Source organism: Calonectris borealis, chromosome Z (genome assembly GCF_964195595.1).
Source record: "Calonectris borealis chromosome Z, bCalBor7.hap1.2, whole genome shotgun sequence".
Classification (NCBI taxonomy): domain Eukaryota; kingdom Metazoa; phylum Chordata; class Aves; order Procellariiformes; family Procellariidae; genus Calonectris; species Calonectris borealis.
The window spans coordinates 17,206,438-17,225,814 of NC_134352.1; the positions used below are offsets into that span (position 1 = coordinate 17,206,438).

Genomic DNA, 19,377 nt, shown 5'->3' on the forward strand with positions numbered 1-19,377 from the left:
GCTTCCACTGCTGCAACCACCCCACAGGGCATTTGCCACCATCCATGAGTCAGTATAGAGATAAAGTACTGGCCATTTTTCTCGTTCAGCAATGTCCAAGGCCAGCTGGATGGCTTTCACCTCTGCAAACTGGCTCGATTCACCTTCTCCTTCAGCAGTTTCTGCAGCTTGGCGTATAGGACTCCATACCGCAGCTTTCCACCTCCGATGTTTTCCCACAAGGTGACAGGACCCATCTGTGAACAGGGCATATTGCTTCTCGTTTTCTGGTAGTTTATTATACAGTGGGGCTTCTTCAGCACGTGTCACCTCCTTCTCTGTGGATATGCCAAAATCTTTGCCTTCTGGCCAGTTCGTGATCACCTCCAAGATTCCTGGGCGACTGGGGTTTCCTATTCGGGCCCGTTGTGTGATCAGTGCGACCCACTTACTCCACGTAGCATCGGTTGCATGACGTGTAGAGGGGACGCTCCCTTTGAACATCCAGCCCAGCACCGGCAGTCGGGGTGCCAGGAGGAGCTGTGCTTCAGTACCAACCACTTCCGAAGCAGCTCGAATCCCTTCATATGCTGCCAATATCTCCTTCTCAGTTGGAGTGTAGCGGGCCGCGGATCCTCTGTATCCCCGACTCCAGAACCCTAAGGGTCGACCTCGAGTCTCCCCTGGTGCTTTCTGCCAGAGGCTCCAGGTAGGGCCATTCTCCCCGGCTGCGGTGTAGAGCACATTCTTCACATCTTGTCCTGCCCGGACTGGCCCAAGGGCTACTGCATGAACTGTCTCCTGTTTAATTTGTTCAAAGGCTTGTCGTTGCTCAGGGCCCCATTTGAAGTCGTTCTTCTTCCTGGTCACTTGATAGAGAGGGCTTACGATCTGACTGTAATTTGGAATATGCATTCTCCAAAAGCCCACAACGCCTAAGAAAGCTTGTGTTTCCTTTTTGCTAGTTGGTGGGGACATGGCTGTTATTTTGTTGATCACATCTGTTGGGATCTGACGACGTCCATCTTGCCATTTTATTCCTAAAAACTGGATCTCCTGTGCAGGTCCCTTGACCTTACTTTGTTTTATGGCAAAACCAGATTTCAGAAGGATTTGAATTATTTTTTTCCCTTTCTCAAAAACTTCCTCTGCTGTGTTGCCCCATACGATGATGTCATCAATGTACTGCAGGTGTTCTGGAGCCTCACCCTGTTCCAGTGCGGTGTGGATCAGTCCATGGCAAATGGTAGGGCTGTGTTTCCACCCCCTTGGGGCAGGCGGTTCCAGGTGTACTGGATGCCCCTCCAAGTGAAAGCAAACTGTGGCCTGCACTCTGCCGCCAAAGGGATGGAGAAGAAGGCATTAGCAATATCAGTTGTGGCGTACCACTTGGCTGCCTTTGACTCCAGTTCGTATTGAAGTTCCAGCATGTCCGGCACAGCAGCACTCAGTGGCGGCGTGACTTCGTTCGGGCCACGGTAGTCTACTGTTAGTCTCCACTCTCCATTGGACTTTCGCACTGGCCATATGGGACTGTTAAAGGGTGAGCGATTCTTGCTGATCACTCCTTGGCTCTCCAGTTGACGAATCAGCTCATGGATGGGGATCAGGGAGTCTCGGTTGGTGCGGTATTGTCGCCGGTGCACTGTTGTGGTAGCGATCGGCACCTGTTGTTCTTGGACCTTTAACAACCCCACAACAGAAGGGTCCTCTGAGAGACCGGGCAAGGTGGACAGCTGTTTAATTTCCTCCGTCTCCAGGGCCGCTACACCAAAAGCCCACCGGTACCCTTTTGGGTCCTTGAAATACCCTCTCCTGAGGTAGTCTATGCCAAGGATGCACGGAGCCTGTGGGCCAGTCACAATGGGGTGCTTCTGCCACTCATTCCCGGTCAGGCTCACTTCGGCCTCCAATACAGCTAACTCTTGGGATCCCCCTGTCACTCCAGAAATACAAATGGGTTCTGCCCCTTTATAGTTTGATGGCATCAGGGTACACTGTGCACCGGTGTCTGCTAGAGCCTTATACTCCTGTGGCTCTGATGTGCCAGGCCATCGAATCCACACAGTCCAGAAAACCCGGTTGTCCCTTTCCTCCACCTGGCTGGAGGCAGGGCCCCTCTAGTTCTGGTCATAGTATCCATCTCTCACTTCTTGCAAACGTGAGTCAAGAATTTCTTCATTGCAATTACAATCCAAAGTAAGATCAGCCCTTCTACTCTGTCTGGGGAACTGTTCACTGGAAACTGGACTGTCGTGAGACAGGTTTTTCCTGACAACTGGAGCAGCATTTTTCCTGGGAGAACCCCCTTGTGTGATTGTTTTTCCTTGCAACTCACGTACACGTACCTCTAGGATGAAGGTAGGTTTTCCATCCCACTGCCTCATGTCCTCTCCGTGGTCACGCAGGTAAAACCACAGGGTGCCCCGTGGTGTGTACTTTCGATATCCTCTCTCTTGAGGAGAAAAACGCTGACTCCTAATGGCTGAGATACTGGTCCGTACAGGTGGAGAATAGGACATATCCTCTTTGAGTTGCTGGACCTCCCGGGTCAGTTTCTCCACAGCCGAGGCAAGGGAGGAGGAGATAGTTTCTTCAAAATCCCGAAGTCTGCTAACCACCTCATCCACCGTTGGTGCTTCTTCCTCTTTCCAGCACAGTACTGCCAACGAACTGGCATACGATGCTGGTGCGCTCCGTACCAAGTTCCGCCACATGGGTCGGGTGCACTGGACGTCATCTGGATCTTTGGGTGTTTGGGGGTCATCCAGGTCACTATAAACCACCTCCAGCACGCCTAGTTCTCTCAGGTACTGGATACCTCTCTCCATAGTGGTCCATTTGCCTAGGCGATATATAACATCTTCCTTGAAGGGATACCTTTCCTTCACGCCTGACAGCAGTCCCCTCCAGAGGCTGAGGACCTGTGTTCCTTTTCCGATTGCTTTGTCAATACCCGCTTCCCTAGCAAGGGATGCCAGCTGTTTGGCCTCCTTCCCCTCTAATTCCAGGCTACTGGCCCCATTATCCCAGCATCGGAGCAGCCAGGTAACAATATGCTCGCCTGGACAACGGCTGAAATCTTTCCGCATATCTCGCAACTCATTCAGGGATAAGGATCGGGTGGTTTCCGTCTCGTTTATGAGTTCTTCCTCTTCCTCCTCCCCTCCTTGTGATGGCCCTGGTTTTCCATCATCCCTTTCTAAACGACCTGACTTCCGCTTCAAAGATTTCTTCTTCTGTACAGGGGCGACGGATACCAGCGACGGTTGGTCCCCTGGTTCAGCTGTAGTACCCGTCGCGAGGGTTTGGGTAGCTGCAGTGCCTGTCGCGGGGGTTGGAGTACTTGTAGTGACTGTTGCTGAGGTTTGAGTGGCTGCAGTGCTTGTCGCACTGGTTGGAGTAACTGCAGTGACTGTTGGCGGGGTCTGAGTAACTGCAGTGCCTGTTGCGGGGGTTGGAGTAACTGTAGTGACTGTTGCTGGGGTCTGAGTAGCCATAGTGGTTGTTGTGGGGGTTGAAGTAGCCACGGTGCCTTTTGCAGGGGTTTGAGTAGCCACAGTGGTTGTCGTGCGGGTTGAAGTAGCTACAGTGCCTGTCGTGGGGGTTTGAGTAGTCACCATGTCTGTTGATCTCTGGACAGTATTCCTGAATAGTTGTTTAACTCTAAACAAGGCCTGAACCACATTCAGGAGACATAGCAATATGATCATGCTTGTTTGAACATCCCAAGGATATTCAAAATTCTCAGGGAATATTGTGGACGTCTTCATGAAGAGGATAGAAGAAAAAGGAGTTTCTGAAGATATGGAGGGGAAGGTGAACAAGTGGGAGAAAGTGTCCCATCCTGTCTCCCCCCTAAATTAATCCTCTGAGGTGAAGACGTAAGAAGTGTAATTATTAATAGTTTCGAAAAGATAGCTCCCGAAGAACAGGAATGATGGCAGTGCTGAGTACAGGCTCGTGACCAATAATTTTATCATAACATAAAGCCAGGTCACACATTATAGCAAAGCAATGACCTTAATCCATTTCCCAGAGATGACCAACCCGACATACAAACTGATGATCAGCAGTATAGACAGCCAGTAAGGTGCTATATACCACAACTCCAAAAACAGATCCAAAAACTCTGAGAGCAAATAAATCAACATTGTGAACATCGAGTACTAAACTGATACAATGAATGCTTATAACAAATTTGTTTTAACCCGTTCGGGTCAGATGTGTCGTTATCTCAACCCTTCGAGCCCCACGTTGGGCGCCAAAAGGGACTGTCGTGGTTTAACCTGGCAGGCAGCCAAATACTACGCAGCCGCTCACTCACTCCCCCCACCCCCAGCGGGATGGGGAGAGAATCGGAAGGGTAAGAGTGAGAAAAACTCGTGGGTTGAGATAAAGACAGTTTAATAGAACAGGGAAAAAAAAGGGAAAATAATAATGATAATGATAAAATATACAAAATGAGTGATGCACAATGCAATTGCTCACCACCCGCGCTGACCGATAACCAAGTAGTGATCGGTACTTCCTGGATCACGCCTACCCTTCATATACTGAGCATGACGTCACATGGTATGGAATACCCCATTAGCCAGCTGGGCTGGCTGTCCTGATTATGTTCCCTCCCATCTTGCGTACCCAGCTCAGTCAGTAGGCACGGGAGCTGTCCTTGGACTAGGAGGACACTTAGCAACAACTGAAAACATCAGTGTGTTATCAACATTCTCCTCATACTAAATCCAAAACACAGCACTAGGAAGAAATTTAACCCTATCCCAGCCGAAACCAGGACAACCTGTCATATTTTGCAGGGCCACTATGCAAGTTCAACTAAGGTTTTATTCATTATGGTATATTAAAAGTGTCACATCAGTAGCTTCCAGTTACACAGTGTAACCTAAATTTTACTTTAAGGTGTTGAAGCAAATTGCTTGACCTTACTACTACCTATATTTGTATAGTCCTCAAACTCTGAATTAGGGAGATCTCAAACTTTTCTCTAAATCGTGTTGCTTCTCATGCCAGAAGTACTTCAATGGATTTCAATCTCTCAGCCTTTATCTTTCACATCTTTTCCGTTACGCCCCAGTGTTTAATTACATGCCAGTATAATTACATGAAGGAAGCAGAAATAACAGAAATGCTATTTCTATTCATAGAAATACTTTACTTTTTTCTGATCCGTATGATTTTGTTTATAATATAGTCTCACCACAGTACCTGCAGCTGTTCAGTATTCCCATTTCTCTAGATCATTGTAATTCAACCGTTTGGTTATAGTAGAAAGTATACAGAGATTAATTAAACATTTTTAATTTCCAGTCTGGCTCACAAGAAGGATCTGTTTAATTCTCTTAGCAATAGCAATCAGAAGTAAATATACCTTACACTGGAAAAGCGCCCTCAGAAAACTTGTTATTACATCTCAACCCCATGTGCAACGCAGACTGGCAGTATATACTCATACACGTCTGCTCAAGCAAATAAGCTTTGTCTGGTTTTTGTTGAGAAGTGTTGAACCATTTTCATATATCTTTGTTTACTATAGTTCAGAGACAATACAGGTAAGAGTAAGCTATCTGGAGTTTGTTATGAATCATACATACACTGAATTGTTTAAATAATTAGTTATGTAGAGGGCCAGTTTATGATCTCATGAAAATAAACTGGTAAAATGAACCTAGAACTCAGTCTAGCTCTTAAGAGTTTTCTGTCATGTAAACTGAATAAATCTATGGTAGATTAGATTACATATGGCAGTCTGCAGTTCTTTTCAGCATAAAGTTTTTGTTGTAATAGTTAAGATACTGCTGTGAAGGGCACTTATATCACCATTAGGTCAGAGCTGTTTCACAGGTAAGTCTTCTTGGCTCAGGCTTAATGAATGCACTGTATGTGTTACAAATTGTAGATGCCGCCTCAGATTTTACACTGTGTTCAAACTAGATGTGTTTGAACACCTCAGGCAAATTTACACTGTTAATTTTTGTCCATTTTCTTTCTTTTTTTTGATACAAACACAAGATTCTGTTTATTGTTTTTATTAATTGGATGGGAGATAGGTCAGCATCTGTGCTGTACTTGGTAGATTTTGCAATCTTTTGGATTCAGTGTAAATTATGTCATGACTTGTAGCTATTTCAGACTCTTCTCATTAGCCTGAGAAGTGTAAGGTTATAGCTTATGGAAATAAAGTACAGAAGAAAATACAACTCCTTGTAGACTGCCATGAGGAAAAAATGAGTGACATTTACAATGGTATCTAGCTATCTTATGGACCTAAAAGCCTATGTCAACTCTAAGTATTTTTGAGATATTAGCCTGTTGCTGTACTTCCAAGACTTGTTCACTCAGTACGCAGCTGAATCTGTGAGATTAGTCTTCCATGAAAAGTTGTATATAGCCTTGCAAGATAATGTTGTTCAGTAAGATGCATATGGGAAATGCAGTGCAGTATTCATTAAAGATGTTTTTCTCAGATCTTAAAGATAAATCATCCTGACAAGAGATGTTTTTGTGCTAATTAAATAAAAAAGAGAGAGGCATATGACTGGGATACTTATTTTGGCAAAAAAATCCCTAACTAGTTCTCAGTTAACACTATTAGTTTATTTTAGAGTTGGGTGGAAAATAAAGGTCAGGAATTAAAATCAAGAAGAACATTTTGACCTGAAAAGCCTTACTGGTAATGCATTACGTCTATTGGTAGGTCTGCTTGAAAGACCTGACACAATTCTGGTTAGACTAACGAGCAGGACTTGTACAGTCTTTCCCTTACACTGTAATCTTGGCATTCTCTGTATAATCTATGAGTAATTTTAACAAAAAAATAATTGAAAGAAAACTGGGATGTTGGTGTAAGTGTGGGAAAACGCAGCGGCTGCTCCAAGGATTTCCCAATTAGAAAAGCTGTGGAAACACTGTAGTTGATTTCATATGCTTGCAATGAGATTTGAACGATGACTTATTAAAGGTCACTCTTAAAGCAGAAGAGAGACCATCTTGTGTATGGAGAACTGGCTATATGATCAGACTATTACGTTCTAAACTAGTTGGAGTCTCAAGTAGCATTTGAACAGTCAAAAGCAGTGAAGGAGAGGACTTTCCATGGGCAGATTGAATTAATTCTGTCTTAAGGTTTACCACTACTGTTTAGCCTAGGAAGAAGGATGGGATATTCTTGAATCGAGTTGCTCCTGTTGTTTTTACTTTATTTTTTGTACCTGCTTTTGTTAGTATTTGACATTATCTGGCATCAAATGCATTTAATTGATTAGGTGTTCTGATTTTGCTGCCTTGTTATCTTCCCAATATTAAGGTATGTTTTATTCCTTTGTTGTCTTATTTGCCTAATTGAAAAATGAGTCCTTCATGGTAAAGGTGGTGTTTATGTTTTTACATATTGCTGAGTATAGGGAGCTCCTGGCTTGTATATATCCAATAACAATTTGGTATTTTGATTCATATACTTTACTCTCCAGGTGTGTATCTGGCTTTATTAAAGCATATTTACTACAAAAGAAAGGTGTGGTGTTTTTCCTTTTTTTTTTCTTTTTTTCTTTTTACTTGCATGGAGATGTGCGTGGGTTTTTCTTTGAACTGTGAAAGATTATGATTTCAAAAATGAAGCGCAAGGGGGAGCTAGTAATTCATTGTCATGCATCCTTATTTTCCTGCTATTTGACTCATTTATTTATGTTTCTTTTCCAATAACATCACAAGGTGCATTTGAACTGATGCGTGGCGTGTGTGCGTGTCCCGAAACAATTGGTGTGTTTTCTCTTCTGCATATTTTGATCTACAAGTCTGAAGTAATTACCGAAGTACTTAAATTCTAGCACTGCTTGCCATAGTGTGCTATTCATTTGACTCTCAACTAAAATTATGATGAAAGTGGCTCTAATTTTATTTACTATATTGATTATTTGAAGGCGTCTTAAAATAGGTCAAGGAATGTTAGTGTAAAAAATCAAGTTTACCTTGTAGACTAATGCTTTCAAAAATCAGTTATTCGTAATAGATCTATACCTGTCAGTGCTGGCATTACTCTGAGTGAACTCTCCATCAAGAATGGAAGATTGAGGAAGTTTCCAGGGTTTCTATGAGAAATCCTTAGCCGGTGCAAAATCTCTCTGAAGAATTGTCGTGGTTTAACCTGGCAGGCAGCCAAATACCACGCAGCCACTCACCTCCCCCCCCCCCCCCCCCCCGCCTCAGCGGGACGGGGAGAGAATCGGAAGGGTAAGAGTGAGAAAACTCGAATATTAGATTAAAAAATGTTTGATGAGCATTACTGGTCACACATTGCAAGCAGACATCTGTGAGTTCACGCAATGTGTCAGTATGTAATGGGTAAAGGTTTAAAAGTAATCATTGTAACTATGAATCAAGTGTTCTTGTAGGAGAAGCCCTAGTTACTGGGAGAAGGTCACAAAAATAAGACTTCTGTGTTGTCGATGTGTGGGCATACATACTGCTACTAAATACACATATCTGTGGGGGTCTTTTCTGAGGATTTTTGAGATGTTTTTGTTTTTAATGTGTTCCTTTGTTTCCCAAGGAACTACATGGATGTCAGAGTATGTAAATTCCTGTGCAAACTTGGTGACGTATATGAGGAATATTTTCTTTTCTTTCAAAAATAGTGTCAAACTGTTAGCTCTTGTAACTAAAACCTTTGGGTAAAGGTTACGTTTACACTCTATTTCCAATCTTCTTCCTGCAGCTAATATCAAACAGCACTGTCCTTGTAACCACATTCTCCTAAGGTACAAGGAAAGTAAGAGAACATCTCTGGTCATTTGTCTTGCTGCAGTTGTGAACTGTGTAGTTTGTTCTGCTTAACATACAAGTTTTTTTGTTTGCTCACATCCCTTCTTTATAGAAGACTGTTATTATCACAACAAATTAACAGCTATTTGAAGAAAAAAAAAAGATCTGCTTCGCTTAGCTTCAGTGTAATTTAACAGAAGCGTATTCATTTACTTAGTTAACTGTTGTCAGTGAACCTTACTGTCTTGAGTCTGCCTGTGAAAATGCTCTATGTTCCTAGTTTAAGTTACGGATTGGTATTTTGGTATTGAAGAATAATGCTTGTTCTAAATGCATGCAACATCAATTAGATGTAGTTTGACTTTAAAATGGAGATTGATAATAGTAGTAATAGCAACAGCAGTGTGAGATCCTCTTCTCTTTTATAGGGTAAGCAGGATCTGAGACCGGGGATTCAGATGTAAAAGTAATGTTTCTTGATACGCAAGGTAGATAACTGGAAATGGCTGATGTCAGGTAGACCTGTTTCACTGGGTCTGTAGACATAAATATGTATTTATAGAAGCAGGCCTTTTATTTTTGTCAGCAGAACATGGCTTCTCATTCCTATTTCTCTGGGCCTAGGCAGTTTGAAATCTGGTTCCTCTCAAGGACTAAGATGGGATTAATAAACCATGTTGAAGAGAGGGAGAATCAAAACCAGGTGTTTAACTTCTTCCATATTGCTGCTTTAGGTTTGAGTTTAGAATTGCAAAAAAAAAATTTACATACAGCGACAACTTAATAAATAATCTTAAACTCATGTTGTGATAAAACGTCCTTGAAACATATAAAACTGAGATTAAAATTTCCTACAAGTTGCAGCTTATTTACTAGTCATTAATAAATGATCTGTAAATTCTTAAAGAAATTCTTTTTAATTTTGAGAACTCGAAGCTCTCAAACTGAAGCATATGTTTAACTTGGGCGTCTTGACACATCTCATCTAAGTCAGTAGGAGTTATCCCTTGCATAAAGGGAATTGAGCTTATACCTCTCTAAGACTGTAGTCTGTCAGTACTCACCACAAGCACATGGTGATTGGCTTTCAGGAGCTTTGGGAGTGCAAGTACAGTCTTCTTTTCATTATCTGGCCTAATTGGGGGCTGGGATGCTCTTAGTGTACCAACACTGGCTAAAACGAGTACCAAGGAATCTGTTGCAGAAGTACCCCGAGCAGGGTAACATACAGTTCATATCATCAGTGTCTGGACTTCAGCAGCTGCTTGGATTTTTCTGCTTTGTGCACTTATATTCTAGATGCAGGGAGGGGTTATTTGCTGGACTTTTCTAAATTTATGTGGCAGTATGCCTGACAGGATTAGCAGGTGTGACATTAAGACAGCTACCTTTTTCCTTGCTCCATCCTGAATTCAGCAGGTCTAAACCAGGTGAAAGCTGCTGTACTGTTGCTGGAAGCTGTAATGCTGACAAACTTGCATGATGCTGACAGTTTGCATTGCACATGTGTCTCTGTGTGGCAAAGTTAACAGTAGTCTGCTTAACTGGGGGATGCCTGCAATGTAGTAATTGTTAAAAATAGTAATAATAATGAAAAAAACCTAGCTGATTTTTGCTTAATAATTGGGTTCTAATGAAATGGGAAGGAACGCTTTGAATCACAGCTGAGAAAATTGTAGCATAGATGATGTTACTGTTTTTTCAAGATGCAGCTGTTGTTTAAAACTGTGTGACTTCTAGCAGATTTATAACATGAACTGACTTGTGCATACAGTTTTGCCTTCTACAGATAACATACTGTTGACATAATAGCGTTAACCACATAATTTCTATAGATGCTTTTAATGCCTTAAAATCTGCCCAGTGTTTATTTTCTGTATTCGCTTTTGTTAAACGTCAGACCTAATGGAACTATTGAGTTTCTGTTAAAGCTTGACTTCTGGCTTTTTTTTCCTCTTTGCAGGTATTTGTGGAAACACTAGACAAATGTTTTGAAAATGTCTGTGAACTGGATTTAATTTTCCATGTAGACAAGGTACTGTGATGATCTCCTATAATATTTCTTGTGAAGTAAAATGTTTGGTTCAACTGATACTTGGTATCAAACTCTGCAGTGATTCTACTTTTATTGTCAGTGAAATCTGGACAGTTTCTGTCAACGTATTATTTTTAAGACTTGAAAGCTGTGGTGGAACATGTCTTTCTGAGGAAAAATGAAATAATGTGGGAGATTTGCATAGTGTTATTGCACATATAATTGTCAAATTGGAGACATCTGAATATTCCCAGAGTAGGACTTAGTTTCAAGAAATAATTTTATCTATTTTGTTTATGGTTAGGTGTTACACTACTCAGAACTGAAATCGTTACGGGGTTTTCCAGTTAAGGCTGGCAATTGCCTTTCAAATGCAGTGATTATGTAATTTAAATGCTGTGTGGATCTTTCTCTTCTAAATCTCAAACAGGCATTATGTCTTTTTTCAAATATTTCGAAATAATCTTGTTTGATTATTCCTGGCTATCAGGAACAAGTGTTTTATTTATTAATCTAGTTTTGAGAAATACTATTACTAGGTTCAACAAGGCCAAGTGCCGGGTCCTGCACTTTGGCCACAACAACCCCATGCAACGCTGCAGGCTTGGGGAAGAGTGGCTGGAAAGCTGCCCAGAGGAAAAGGACCTGGGGGTACTGGTTGACAGCCGGCTGAACATGAGCCGGCAGTGTGCTCAGGTGGCCAAGAAGGCCAACGGCATCCTGGCCTGTATCAGAAATAGTGTGGCCAGCAGGAATAAGGAGGTGATCGTGCCCCTGTACTCGGCACTGGTGAGGCCGCACCTGGAATCCTGTGTCCAGTTTTGGGCCCCTCACTACAAGACGGACATTGAGGTGCTGGAGCGTGTCCAGAGAAGGGCAACGAAGCTGGTGAAGGGCCTGGAGCACAAGCCTTATGAGGAGCGGCTGAGGGAGCTGGGACTGTTTAGTCTGGAGAAGAGGAGGCTGAGGGGAGACCTCACTGCACTCTACAACTGCCTGAAAGGAGGTTGTAGCGAGGTGGGTGTTGGTCTCTTCTCCCAAGTAACCAGCGATAGGACGAGAGGAAATGGCCTCAAGTTGTGCCAAGGGAGGTTTAGATTGGACATTAGGAGAAATTTCTTTACTGAAAGAGTGGTCAGGCCTTGGAACAGGCTGCCCAGGGAAGTGGTTGAGTCACCATCCCTGGAAGTATTTAAAAGACGTGTAGATGAGGCCCTTAGGGACATGGTTTAGTGGGCATGGTGGTGTTGGGTTGATGGTTGGACTCGATGATCTTAGAGGTCTTTTCCAACCTTAATGATTCTATGATTCTATACTATAGTAATCTTTCATTTAAAAGGACATTGGCACCTCTTGGTGTAACATCTAAAATGCTGAGAATTGAATATATAGAATTTATTCCTTCAGCTGCATTTTGTGCCTACTATTGCTTTCTGTGCAGTCACCTTTCCCCATCAGTGAACATCATCTTGCATCAACAGTAAAAGACGCGAAAGGAAAATAAGGCAAAAATCACTAAAAGTGGACTATAAATAGTTACAAGTTAAGTATCTGAAATAACCATTTGGAACTGACTCAGTTTCTTCCAAAATCAGGAAGTTCTTTTCGAAGAAACACTTGTACCTTGACCAGACAGTGAAATGCAAATGACCTGGGGTAGGTGTTTGAACCGATACCATGCTCATGACAAGTCATTAGGATTTCTAGCCTGGCTGGAACATGCTGGCTGTTTCCAAAATGGCAGATTAAAGTACAAAAGAATTTATGAGTGGTTTATATATTGGCTTCTGAGCTTAAAGAACCCAAATACTGCAGTCGTTTTCTGGCAAGGAGTTTGATCTTTATCTTTAGATGCAGAATACTTTGGCTGCTATCCAGTCCAAGCTGTTGCTCTGTAGCATGTTTCATTCAGTAGCATTCCTTAACATAAGTAGTCTTTTACACTCTATAGGAGAAACATCTTTCTAATAAAATGTAGAGAACTTAGGTACTTCAAAATGTTAAATTTCTTGAAGAATATTTTGCTTTGTATTGGATATGAGATGATATTTTCTTCTTGAAATCTATTTGTCAAAGGGAAGCTAAAATATAAGTGTTTCATTTGATTTTCTGAAAGACTGCCTGAGAATCCCATTAAATGTTTAGGCTAGAATTTTCAAACTCTGAGGAAAATGTGAACCCTAAATATTAATTAGATATTTTAGCAAAAGCAACCCATTTCCAAAATAAAAGATCAGTGAAACCTTGAGTTAAAATTTTTTTGAACATGGCATTAACCAGTGCGGTGATTTTTAACTTGAGCATAAGTCGGCAAAAGAATACAATACAGAAAGCTGAACTTCTGCAGTAATGCAAGTCTACTACCAGCAATACAGTAGCATTAGTTGTGCAGTTGTGACTAATCTGATGTCATCTCCATTCCTTTTTTTTTTCCTCTCAACTGTAATTGGTTTTTAAGACTTACTTTATACCATAACATAGGATCAAAACATTTGATTCGATACAGTTTAAGTTCATTAGTATTCATGTAGATCTGTAAGAAAAAAAAACGGAAAGATGTATCAGTGAGAATGAAGTTACAGCATTAAATTCTCCTTAAACTGCTCATGAGGTCACCTTGTCAAAAGCAAGATGCATTGAGTCTTCCAAGCTACAACACATTAATTTTCTCTTGTCAGGTATTTGTGGCCTGGATTGTTAATAGGTTTCAAGCGTGCAACAGGGAAAAACAGCAACTGCTGCTGGTTGTTCGGTCTAGACGGAGTCTTAGTTGTAGTGTATACTTACATGTGGGAGCTGTTGGGGTGAAACATTTCAAATATTTGTATTTTGAGTGTCTGGTGTTGAGAAAAGTGGGGATTGACTGATTTGGGTGAGAGTTGATCTGTGTCTTAGTTCTTGATGGAGCTGTGGAAGGTGACTTTCCTCCAATCCTCTTGCTAGAACTGCCTAAAAACCAAGAAATACTTTTCCTGTAAAAAATTATGTAGCATGTAAAAGAGTTAAATTATGTCATCTCAACAGCTGTTGCCTTTTTAGTAGCATTTTATGTGTCATTTCTATAAGGAAACATTTACCTTCATCAGGCAGTCATCATTATACAGGACTCGGTGATGGCTTATAGTAACCTGGAGCCAAGAGAGATGCTTATTCAAGAAGAATATTGGTACAGTACTAGAAATTCATTTGGGGAATGGAATATAGGTGGGAATGAGAATAGTGTTTTTTATGTCCTGTGGCAGATGAGGACTTGGGGTGTAGGGGAGTGTGGTTTGTACAGAAGAGAATTGGGCTTCTCTTTTACAGATCAGCTGTATTAAAAAGAAACAAACAAACAAACTTGCCAAAACTGGAGCAAAACGTTTTGCAGAGGAGGAAGTTTATTTTGGTCCTGCACTGATTTGTACTCTGAGTCCAGGAGTGTAACGTTTTCTGATGGAAAAGACGTCACAGAAAGCTGTCGTAAGCATCTTTTACAACTGTAATATTAGAATACATTCAGTTAGGGATGTAAGGAAATACTTTTATTTTTCCACAAGTTTTTGGCACCTATTGAAATATCCCTGGGAGTATCATGATCTCTTCCAAGAGTTTATTATCTGACCAGAACAGTGAAACTTCCAGAATCAGATTGCAGCTTGAAGACAAGAAAATGTGTTTGCCACATTTTCCTGGGAAAGTTTTTTCTTGATGCGTTCCTTCTCCCCATTTGTTAAAGCATGCATTCATGCTTTTAGACAATGCGTGGAACAGAAGTAGGAAGCACTCCTGATTTTTGTAAAAACACCTCAAAATTATTATTAGAAAATGGCAACTTCAGATTTTGAAAAGTTGATGTTCTCAACAGTCTGATCTCTTTTAGAATATAAGTGTAAGAGGTGTATCCATGTGCCTTCAGTCTTTCACTTAAACACTATTTTGAGTACGCTGTTGAAGTATTCAGAAAATTTTTTATTTCTTTAGGAAAATAATTAGTGAAATTTTTAATTAGAAAAAGTAGAGAAAATATGTGCATTTGTTAATTTAATATGTATTTGCAATGAAAAAGAAAGAAAAAAATAGTTTAAAACTGGTCATATCTGGGGAAACTTTTGCTAGTACTGTTTTATAGTGTATTTAAGAGAAGGGAGTAAATGGATTACAGTATTTACATAATATTATTGGTCATAGTCATGGTTTCCTTTCATTACAGATTAACAAGTAAAATTAATTGTATTCTGTTCTTTAGAAAATCATCCCTTTAGAAGAAAAATGGGGCAAGACAAAAAAATGGTTAAGCTACTGCGTCAATCCATGCTTATAAACATTTTAAAATACTATGTGTTAGGCTTGCATATTGCGTACTGAAAGTAGAAAAAAAATACAGAGAAAGGTAAGAAGCATGATCCAAGGTGTGGAACAGCTTGCATAGAAGAAGTAGTTAAATATTCAAGATACTGGAGAGAAGTAAGAAGTATATAAAAAAACGTGTTGAAGGGCCTGAAGAAAATGAACAACTGTGTTTCTCAGAAATAAAGAACAGTGGGATATCATATAAAATTTCAGGAAGTAAGTTTGAAACAAAGAAAATGTATTTTTCATGATTGATAATTAAATTATGGAATGCCATTGTCCCATTTTATCATAGATACCAAGAATATTATAAATAGGTTCAAAAGTGATTAGACATATTAACCAAAGGAAAATCGGACAGGGACTATAAAATACAGTAATATAGCAAGAAACAGCAAACAATCTGTGTTTCAGGAATCCTAAAGTTGGAGGTATTTGGAAGCAGAGAATTTATATCAGGATAAATAGTACTCTTAAGATTTCTTGCATAATTTTAAGTGTCAACTGGTGAATTTTTGAAACCAGATAATGAACTACGTGGATTTTGCTTCTGACTTAATAAAGTTTTTTAAGCATGCTTGAGCATAAGTAGAAATTTTAACTTTCATGTTTTTTAAAGCAACTTGCATGATGGAAAGGTAAATGTTATGATGTACATGTTCTATAACATGAAACACTGAACATAAAATACCAACACAACTGCTCAGCAGTAATTCATGGTGCTTTAATTTGTACTGTATACTTACTGGAGGACTTTCTGAGAGCAAAATGATAATAAAGCAATCCTTTAAAACGCCAACAGCTAGAGTAATGAAATACTTTTCTTTATGACTAAAAAGATTAAGGAAGGTATTTCCTTAATGTTTTCATGCAGAATACTAAGACTTCGTCTGTGGACTAGTGTGGTTTAGAAAAAAAAATACATATCCCTGCTGTTCTTTCTGTCTGTAAAGCTTATTGTAATTTTTGTAAATCTGCATATACAGTCTCAATTATGAGCAATTTTTTTTGTGAGAAGCTGTATTCAGAATTGTATTTGTTCTCCTTCATCACTTCATCCATCATAATAAGGATAATGGCAATAACAGCCAAAGGCTGGATATTAACACCAGTCGTACAAGTATACTGTTGTTTTGTACAGTTATGGCATCAGTGCTACAGCTGGCCAGAAACCTGAAGTTTGCCTTCTGCCCTTTTTTATCTGCAGACAGTGCTCCCTTGTCAATTACTTCTTAATCTGTAGCTTGCTGGCTTGTTGCAGACTTCTTTCATAACTTACACCAAGGGCAATTGATGCCTTGGTGAGATGCATTCTTTGAACCTGGAAACCAAACTTTTTCTCTCGATATCGTGCAGTGGTTGCCGTGTTTCCTTGTTGCGGTTGAGCTACAACCTTACTTTTATAATCAGAGGTCTATGTGCTCAAGAAGCCTTTTTAAAATTATTTTTTATTTATAAAATAATAAAACAGTTAACCTTCTTTGTTCTTAGAATCATAGAATAATTTACACTGGAAGGGACCTTGGGAGGCTATGCGATCTAGTTCCTCTGCTCAAGCTTGGCCACTTCTTGAATCTATGTCTGTCTTCATATTATACAAATGCATCAGATAGGTCATACCATAGATTCATTCCCTGAACTGTCATACACAATGTGCTCTAATTGAAGACCTTGCACCACTACTGTTCTAAGGTGATGTTACCAACTGGGCCTCTTACTGGCATCTATTAAGCAATATCTCTGTGTCTTGTACCAGGTTGGCAAAAAAAACCAAACCAAAACCAACCAACCAAACAAAACCCCCCAAAACCAAACCCAGCCCACAGGCATTTGTTCATGCTTTCAGTATTTTAAAACCATATGCAAAGATGCTACTGCATGTGCTGTGAATTCATAGCTGAAGGCATGTGTCATTAAGTAATATGTTCAGTGCACTCTTAGTATCTCTTTCTATCCAAGTGATGGATAGAGAACATTAGTATTAATGATACTGTTTTCTGAAAGTTTTGGAGGTTTGTTTGGACACCTGTATAACTGCCTGTGATCCTTCTACAGTTATTCTTTGAAGCATTTACTACACTTGAGAAGTAGTAAGTGTTAGTATGTTCCTGAGCAATTTCATAATCTGGCTTTTATGAAGTTGGCTGATGCAAAACCATTATATTTAGAAATGCAATTGAATTGGTCTTTCCTAATTTCGTATATATGTATACATGATTTTTTTTTCTTTTCTTTTCATATATACATGTATATATAGAGACACTTTTGGTACAATTAATATTGCTGACATACGCATTACACTTAAATTGTCCCTAATTCTCTGCATCTAGCTTTTCCCAGAAATTTGGATTTCCTGTCTATAATGGATAGAGCAAGTTTCTGGCTCTGAAGCATTTGTTTTTACCAGTGAAACTCTCTCCACATCATGAAGCACCATGTTTTTGCCATAAAATCGTAAGATAATTCAATTCTAGAGCTCGGGAGGTGCCTGGTGCAAGGCGCTGCTCCCAGCAGCGTCAGCTGTGGGGTCAGACCAGGCTGCTCAGGGAGGGAGGGAGCCTGCACAGCCCCTGGGCAGCCTGTGCCACCGCTCGCCTGTCCTCCTGGGGAAGGGTTTCCTTTCGGCCAGTCTCAGCCTCTCCGGTCCCTTGCCCACCTGCCATGCCCTGATGAGAAGAGCCTGGCTCCCCGTCAACCTCTTGTAGGCACTGCGGCTGCTGCTAGATGTCCCCAAGCCCCATCTTCTCCAAGCTGAACCATCCCTGGTGCTCCAGCTTCCGTGCACCGGACGAATGCACTAGCCCCAACAATTTCGGTGGCCCTCTGCTGAACTCACTCCAATTTATTGATGTCTTTCTTGCACTTGTAGGCCCCAAACTGTACACAGTGTTCTAGATGTAGTCTAATACATTATATATTTACTATGTCAGCAGCACTCTAGAGGAAGAAATGATCTCGGTTATGAGTGGTGTTGACAGGACTGTAATTGCTTATCCTTACCTATTGAGGGGGAAAAATAGCTACCAAAATTGGCATAAGTCTGTATAATGCCCATTCAGAAACTAGAAAAGAAAAAAACCCTGAATTTCATAGCATGTGAAAAATACTTGCTTAGTAAATTCTTGATAAAATAAAGTATAACCAAAATCGCCAGAGAAATACTGTATTATGAAGACCTTTGTAGTTTCCACGTGTTGTTTTTGGTGGCTATGGATATTGTAATAGCTAGTCTTTCTATATTCTGAGGAGAATCCCACATGGCTTAAAAGTTGTAGAGTAGTCAAGAAAGCCGGGTAAACCTGTGCAGAAGCTTAAAAACATCACTGATCTTGGAATGCAGCGTGATTGAGATTGAAGCTGCAAATCTGTCTACTTCTAAAATACATCTCTTGTACCATCTCCTCCCTAAGGAATTATTGTTGTGTTGATTGGCTTAAACTCTGATTGTATAACATCCTCAGCCAGACCTCTTTAAAGTGGCAATCTTTATGACCATCACCAGTGGTAGAGATGTGTTGTCTTCTAAATGCTGTTAGTGGTTATTGTTAATTTTTTGGTTAAGGGAAAAAACCATGCCATTTTTGTGTATATTTTAATATTCTTTTTTTATAATAGTTTCCATATTAACATCTTTGATATTTCCTTTTGATACTAAAACATCTTAAGTCAACATTTTGCATCATCCTTATATTATCAAGCCTTCCATATGAGTAAAGTTGAGAATTGCCTGAAAAATCAGTATTTTTTCAGTTGATTCTGTTGAATACATTGTATCTTTCATCAGGTAGCTGTGAAATAATTCTTTGCAAATTTGTAACCAAATGCAAATTTACCTAAGTTTTTTTGGTTTAGTATTTCAGGTAGCCCGTACAGTGTATTTATTAACTTGTGTTTATGTACAGCTATAAACTATTTCCCTATGCTATGAATGAAAATAAGTTTTCAGTAAAAAGAAGTAAATATTGGTGACATCTTTCAATGCATTTGAATTGTCAGTGTAGAGTAAATTAATGTTAGATTACCACATTTTTACCTTTTTTCCTGATTGTGATGCTAAAAAGCTTTTAAATTCACCTAATAACAAGCTGGGAGAATTAATTCTTTGGCACCACTTTTATATTACACTTTTTAGCTTGGAATGTTACAAGGGACATACATATGTCAGGAGTAAGAGAGTGGCTCAGTAAGGATTGTTAATCTTTATCATAAGTATTTGATTCTTAAAGCTTTGCTCAGCAACAGTAGGCAGAGAGGAA

General features: G+C 40.2%; 1 protein-coding gene across 5 annotated transcripts in view; it reads left to right on the forward strand.

Annotated features, from left to right (window-relative positions):
• Positions 1 to 19,377, forward strand: part of AP3S1 (adaptor related protein complex 3 subunit sigma 1) — a 51,954-nt gene that overhangs the window by 10,514 nt on the left and 22,063 nt on the right. For 4 of the 5 annotated variants that reach the window (XR_012670942.1, XM_075137137.1, XM_075137134.1 and 1 more), the window contains exon 4: positions 10,718 to 10,789. The exons of the other annotated variant lie outside the window; for it this stretch is intronic. Coding sequence is in view for 3 of the 4 variants with exons in the window: in XM_075137137.1 (XP_074993238.1) it covers positions 10,718 to 10,789 (72 nt within the window). In the remaining variant the exon portion in view is untranslated. The remainder of the gene's footprint in view (positions 1 to 10,717; positions 10,790 to 19,377) is intronic. 5 annotated transcript variants of the gene reach the window in all.